At 44.4% G+C, this 7340-nt stretch overlaps 1 protein-coding gene across 1 annotated transcript; it reads left to right on the plus strand.

Moving 5' to 3' along the window:
- Positions 1-1632: 1632 nt before the first annotated feature.
- Positions 1633-7287, plus strand: stoml2 (stomatin (EPB72)-like 2). Its single transcript, XM_049021240.1, has 10 exons — positions 1633-1806; positions 2262-2414; positions 2521-2620; positions 2694-2752; positions 2887-2988; positions 3251-3385; positions 3938-4082; positions 5627-5706; positions 5903-6031; positions 6184-7287. The coding sequence occupies exons 1-10, from the start codon at positions 1765-1767 to the stop codon at positions 6331-6333; spliced, it is 1095 nt and encodes a 364-aa protein (XP_048877197.1). The 5' UTR covers positions 1633-1764; the 3' UTR covers positions 6334-7287.
- The last annotated feature ends 53 nt before the right edge of the window (positions 7288-7340 follow it).

Genomic DNA, 7340 nt, shown 5'->3' on the forward strand with positions numbered 1-7340 from the left:
GCAGGCACCATGTTCTCCTCCACTCTGTTTCTCGTGCCACACATACATTAATACCACTATATACTGTATAGTGGATGGCATTAGTGGCGTGTCAGTCACAAACAGGTTGGCTGTATGAGCTGGTTCCTTTACATGAACGATAGCAGCCAGCTTTCGTCTGAAAGACAGTTTCTCTCTCTTTTTTTTCCCATTAATGTAAGACAGTGATTGGTGACCAGGCACCGACCGAATGCTGCGTTGATGTACGTGCCGTGCAACTAATCAACTGTGATGATCGACATCAATCATGCCATTAGGTTAAAAGACGTCTACAAGCAGAGAGACAAGAGGAGTGCAGGAACAGCAGAAAACAAGATGATGTCACAGACTAAGTAGCATTTAAATGCATTTTAATAACATAGACAACACAAAGGCAGAATGTAGAATTTTAAAGATAATTTTATCGTTTTGAGCAGGATCTATCAACAACAAACCTTCACAGGCGTATTAGAACTGTACATCCAACAAGTACAGTTTTAAAATTAAACCAAGCTAGCATGTCTGCTACTGAACATGGAAAGGTCTACAAGGACCGTTGCTGCTGCAGTGTCTACAGTCATCCCTTCAGACATCAGGTACATGGGCATGAACAACACAGAGCTCAATAAACCAGTTTATGCCAGTTTTTAACCCTGGCAGGACAGAACACAACTGAAGAGGAATTGGCTAAAATGACTGCAAGTCATCCAACCGTTCTCAGTCAAGTAGGACAAGAGATTCGGAAGCTACACCCATCCTCTCAATCCAATGTATGTTCTTCCAAGTAGGAATTAAACATTCAACAGACTGCATGATAGAGAATGTGCTTTACTGTAGGAAGGGGTTAAAAGGACCTCAGTTGTTTGCCTGACATCTAGAGCCACCACTTCCCTCATGACCGTAACATGTCAAGTCATTGAAAATTACAAATAGGTGTCTCTTTGATATGGACATTATAGTAGCATTAGAATTGTGACATACATTTATAGCCAAGGACCAGATGCACCGTGTTTGGTGTTTGTAGTTAAACTGTAATTACAACGTAAATAAGATGTTCAGTACACATGTGTAATAATACTTGAGGTTTTTAAAATGATGTTTTATACCAGGGACAGCACAGTGGTGCAGTGGTTAGCACTGTCCCCTCACACCTCTGGGACCATCGTTCAGGTCTCTGCCATGGCTTCATGTGTGTGGCGTTTGCATCTTCTCCCCACGTCATCGTGGATTTTTCTCCAGGTATTCCAGTTTCCCCCTATAATCCGAACACATGCTGTGGCTAATTGGAGTTACCAAATGGCCCAAAGGTGCCCTATCCTGGGTTGTTCTCTGCCTTGCACCCATAGACTCCAGACCCCCTACAACCCTGACTAGCACAAGGAGTTCCAAAAATGGATGGATGTTTTCATATCAAACATGATGTAAAATGCTGGAAATTAAAAAGTATAGTATAATTACATTGAATAATTGAAGTGATATATATGTACATACACAAACCACAAGTGAAAACGTTGCTGAATTATAAAAGGCAGAAGTGATAGTAAATGAAGAGGCTCACTAAAAAGAGCCGGACCTTCTGTATCTAGCTGGCGTTTGTTTGCAGGGGGAAGGATTTCAGCGCCGTACCGAATGCATGCTGCAACTTCGGTGCTTCCTATCGTCAGGGGTCACGTTTGAATATAAAGTGGGGAGCAAGAGCGGTTTAATCTATAGACATTCACTGACGGGCGAAGTAATAATTACAACATGCTTCGCACTGTTTGTCGGACTGGAAGTGCTCTTCTGAAGGTAATACTGAAGTGAAATAGTTGTGCCGATGTTAACTAGCTAAGTAAGATGAGTAAACTCACTTGTTTCGGTCCATCTCTAGCTGTCAGTGCAGGTACGTTATCGCTTTGTTGCTCGAGTAGTTCATTTACTTGTTAAAATTTAGCTCTGTTAGATGTAAACAAACTTGTTTTGTTTTTAATAGTGATACATTCATTGATGGACATAATTCTCAGTGTAAACTCATGATTTCTACAGGTTGCGCGGCTAAATTGTGCAGTCAGTTGAGGAAAGAATAAAATCAAAGTTAATTTTACCTTCATACATACGGCCAGGAAATGTATTGTATTGACTGGTTTCATGTTTTTGGAACACAACGTTACAATTCTTTGTTTAAGATATAATTAAAGGGAGTCGGGGGAAACTGCCGATGTGTTAGACTGGATGACTAGAACATTTGTCCCGTCTCCATGCAGCACTCCCGTCGCAGCGCACCCCCACAGTGGGCCGCCCTGGCCCAGCAGAGATGGGCTTCCAGTCTCCCCATGAACACTGTAGTGCTCTTTGTGCCTCAGCAGGAGGCCTGGGTGGTGGAGAGAATGGGCAGGTTTCACCGTATCCTGGAACCAGTAAGTCAACCTGCTGCCCTCCCAAGTTTGCATTTATATAACCGCTGCTTCATCCAAAGTACATACCTTCAATAACTAATTGTTATTTTTTTAAAATTTTTTCCAGGGATTGAACTTCCTTATTCCGATATTGGACAGAATTCGTTATGTGCAGAGCCTGAAGGAGATCGTCATCGATGTGCCGGAACAGTCTGCCGTCTCACTGGGTACGTGTCTGTCCTTGTCAGTGGTTATGTGTCTGCGATCTCTTTCTTTTTAATTGCCGTGCTTCTGTTTCAGATAACGTGACGCTGCAGATCGATGGAGTTCTGTATCTCAGAATACTAGATCCGTTTAAGGTATGCTGGCTTTTTTATCGAACATCAATATTTACTGAATATTACTCGTGCTGGGCTATTGCATAAAGTTTAAGCAGTAATGTAATTTCTGATAAATGACGCACTAACTAACAGTCGTACTTGTTCCCTTCCAGTCTAGCTATGGAGTCGAAGATCCAGAATACGCTGTGACTCAGCTGGCACAAACCACGATGCGCTCTGAGCTTGGAAAGTTGACCCTTGACAAAGTTTTTCGGGTAAGGGAGAGTGTGCTCTTATCAGATGCTTTAAATATCAGTGTGCACCATGAATCTGTTTTCCCTTTTTATTCTGTTGCTCTCCATCCTTTGCTAACATGTAAATGACCAGTTACCAGTCATCAGAACAAAAGACCCTATGAAATTCAGCATCACACTATATAGTCGCTTTTAAAAAGAATGAATTCTAAAAGTACAAAATCAGGTGTGCCCGTGGCACCCCCTGTATAACTGCCGCTCAAACCCTACCTGTGCCGCATAGGAAAGAGAGTCCCTGAACGCCAACATCGTCCATTCCATCAACCAGGCGTCAGACGAGTGGGGCATTCGCTGCCTTAGGTACGAGATCAAGGACATTCATGTTCCTCCGCGCGTTAAGGAGTCCATGCAGATGCAGGTGAGTGGATGACTCCCCTGGAGCTGCCGGAAGGTTTGGACATTGAGAACTGGAGATGAAACCTGGAAGTGGGTTAGGATGCTGCGCCTGTGGTTGGTCGGGCACTCGGTCACATCCCAGGGTTGGTGGAGCAATTTCACCAGCCCATAAGAGAGGCCCTAAATTCTCAGTTGGGGACTATATAACCCTGCTCTCTTAAAAATGTAGGCTGCTTTGGAGAAGAACTGCAAAATAAATGACTCTTTAAATACTTTTACATTTTAACATCACTGATATCCCAAACTTTTATCTGAATGGTTCTTTAGTACTGTACATCTTTTCACCCAAAAATGATGTTTGACTTATTAGCAGATACAAAGGAAGGATACCAGCTCTTCAATATTTGGTCTGACAGATACTGTGTCCCTGTAGTGGATATTCATGTTTTAAGAAGCTGTTGAGTGTGGTTAGGACTGTTTGGAAAGCATAACCGGAAGGAGAATTATAGTTACTGGTTATGGTTATCTTGGTAGCAGGCTAATATGTCAGAATGTGCTAATCATTCACCCGTAGGTGGAGGCAGAACGAAAGAAGAGGGCTACCGTGCTGGAGTCAGAAGGCACCAGAGAGGCAGCCATCAACGTGGCAGAAGGCAGGAAGCAGGCTCAGATTCTAGCCTCTGAGGCCCAGAAGGCAGAACAGATCAACAAGGCAGCCGGTAATGTCACCATGGAATTAAGCTGAGACTGAGTGCGCGGTCATACCCACCACATGCATTCCCAGGGAAGTTCAGAGACCTGGTTTCGAGTTTCCGGACTGTCTCGATTTTTGTCTGTTTTTCTGGTTCTTTGCCATTTCCGTGTCTCTTTCACACTGCAGAACGGGAACTGTGACCTTTATGCGAAATAGGCAGGGGAGATGCAAAATGCTCAGAGGTTAAACTTCACATGTAAATTTCACACACGCCATTATTACTCCAAAGCAATGGAGGATGAACAGGAGGTCTGGTAGTTATTGTCAGTATTTGGGGGGGATTGAGCTGTTTCATCAGGCAGTCCGAAAATATGGGGTGAATCGTCTCCTATATTAGTTCAAAAAGGGACATGGCGTTTTAGTTGTACGACCTGTGGCGTGTTTATAATTTACTAGCAGTTGCCGGCAGATCGATCTTTAGTTTTTCACAGAATAAACAATGAAGTTAACGTTATTCCACTAATCAGTGCTTTGTGTTTCACCACTAGCACCGGCGATACCAGAGCAAATACACCTGTAAAAAAAACTAAAGGAAAGCCAGAGCACAAAAAGGAAGACGTGTACGTTGAATTGCGGAGATCAGATTTTCCTAGCAAGAACTGTAAAGCTATTTATTAATGCATTTTATGTAGGGCTGTCGGGGGATTCATTTTCTAAATCACATATTCAGTCGCATAATTCCTTGAAAATTCACTCCAAAGATTAACTGTCTTGCACTGAGAACTACAAACAGGCTCTGAATGTTATCGAGGGGCTGTGGACCTGCAATGCGCCATATCTGTGTGTGGTATTAGGCAGGTGCTTTTAATGTTGCGGCTGATCGGTGTAAGTGGTTTGGTATTTCAGTGGGTAGCACTGTTGACTTACACCCTCAGGTTGGGGATCTGAATTGTACCTCTACTCTGTGTCTGTAGAGGTTTCATGTTCTCTTGTGTTGCATGGATGTCCTTTAGGTACTCCTGCAGTTTCATCCTGCAGTCCAAAGACATGCTAGCTAGACTAATGAGTGTCTTTAAATTGTTGTGTGTGTGTGTGTGTGTGTGGGTTTGCATAGATCACATTTGGAGACCAAAATGTCCCCAAAGTGCAGTAAAACCTGAAAATTCCTTACTTTTGGGGACATTTTTCAGGTGCCCATCTGGGTAACCTCAATTTTATAAACAAACTGTGAATGAGATCGAAAAAGTAAAAGTGCCAAAAGTCTTGTATTTTGGTTGGTTACTTATGGTTACGGTTAGGACTGGGTGGGGGTTAAGGGTGTCGTGATTGGGATTAGGGATTTTCCCATAGAAATGAATGGATGGTCCCCATTTAGATAGGAAGACCAACTTGTGCATGCGTGCGCGTGCTGTGTGTCCTGTTGACTGGCATACCATCCAGCATGTACACCAACCTTGTGCCTTGTAGCCTGGCATAGGGTTAAGACCCCTGTCCAGGATAATCAATTAGGGGATGGATGGATGGGTACGAGAGGGAATCCCTCATTCTCGTTTCTTCCAATTTCCCTAGGTGAAGCCAATGCTGTCTTGGCCAAAGCAGAGGCAAAGGCTAAGGCCATTAAGCTGCTGTCCGATGCCCTGACGGAGCAGGTAGACACACTCGGCGTGTTGGCTGTGAGTGTGGATGGGTTAGCCAGACGTAGAGAATAGTCATTTGGAGATGCATCCAGGGGTAGTGTGTGAATGCTTTGATGCCTCCTAATTGAAGGGGACCTGATCTCCCCCCCGTAAGGTTAATACAGTGGAACGTGTACTGGGATAAGCTGGGCGGTTTGTGTTTCTGCAGAATGGAGATGCCGCGGCCTCTTTGAGTGTCGCTGAGCAGTATGTGTCCGCCTTCTCCAACCTGGCCAAGGAGTCCAACACCATCCTGCTTCCTTCAAACACTGGAGACATCAGCAGCATGGTCTCCCAGGTGACTGAGCCTCCAGCCCAATTGTTTTGACCTCCCCGGCTGCAACTGCGCCGGGCATTTTTTTGAATTACCAGCTGCATTCGCAAACGTTGGCTGTCATTGGGTGCCCAGGGGTGGGGTACATTCAGTGACCATCTCCTCATGTCTGTCAGGCCATGGCCATCTACAGCAGCCTGGCCCAGCCGAAGAAGGGCAGGGGGGCTACTGCTACCACGGACACAGCGGCCAGCATTCTGAGGGCGGAGATCGAGCAGAAACACCCCAGTGAGGGATCCTCACTATCGCCTCCTGGTGGTCAATAGATCACAGACTCGGACTGTTGCCGAGCACAGGAGGCCGATTTCAGTCTTTTTCAAGAACTGGCTGGAGCAGAGGTGGGCAGGTCGGCCCAGAGACCTCAGTGTCTGCATTTCTGCAGTATTCCAGCGCTACGGTCATTGTTCCATGAGTAAATAATAGTACCAAACTCGTGGTGCGAATAATGCACAAGTTGTATGATCAGATGACAAACATTTAGTCAGACGATGTATTGTATCCAAAACATGACTAATTTGGGGAGAGATTCCTCAGTTACTGGGACGTAACAGAAATGCACAGACTGAGTCTTTTTTGGAAGCCGCTGCCCACCCTCTTGACTGTGGAAGACCTGAAGGAAAGACAACCTGAGGGAAGACCAGATGACCAGCCTTAAGTTATAGGCAAAATCGTTGTAGGCAAAATCGTCAACATTCTGTTTTTCCTCCCTTTGTATTTTTTTTTCCATTGTTTAAATTCATTCAGGTGTACATTTAGGTGTATGTGACCCTAAGCGTCACTCGCTGGGTAGGTAATCAGGGGTGCCGTAGGTCTCCAGTGCAAGTTGATGGCTGATGTGATTTCTGTACACCAGCCATTCAACAGCATCTCACCATATTCACATGCACTACAACTTGGTGCCTCCACCTCTAAACTTTATTACTGTAATTCTGCTACCCAGTACTTCATTCTTACCACAAATCTGCGCATGTTCGCCATCGTAATCTCCGCTGTAACGTCAATGCAGAGATGCACCTCCGCGGGATGCCTGAAGCCGATTAATGAAAATCCGTGAGTGAAATGTTGAGCTTCCCAGTCACACCACAGTACATAATTTGACTTGGATAGAAGACATTTCTGCAGTCATTATGTACTATTATCATATGTAATTAGCAAGCCATTTTATGAGGAAGAATTGTGAAGATTGTACACCTGTGAAATATTAAATATTCAGAAAAGGCTGTTGTCTTTTTCCTCCCAACATTTTTAAACCATATTCACAAATTTCAGGGGC

This window comes from Brienomyrus brachyistius, chromosome 7 (genome assembly GCF_023856365.1).
Source record: "Brienomyrus brachyistius isolate T26 chromosome 7, BBRACH_0.4, whole genome shotgun sequence".
NCBI classification, from domain to species: domain Eukaryota; kingdom Metazoa; phylum Chordata; class Actinopteri; order Osteoglossiformes; family Mormyridae; genus Brienomyrus; species Brienomyrus brachyistius.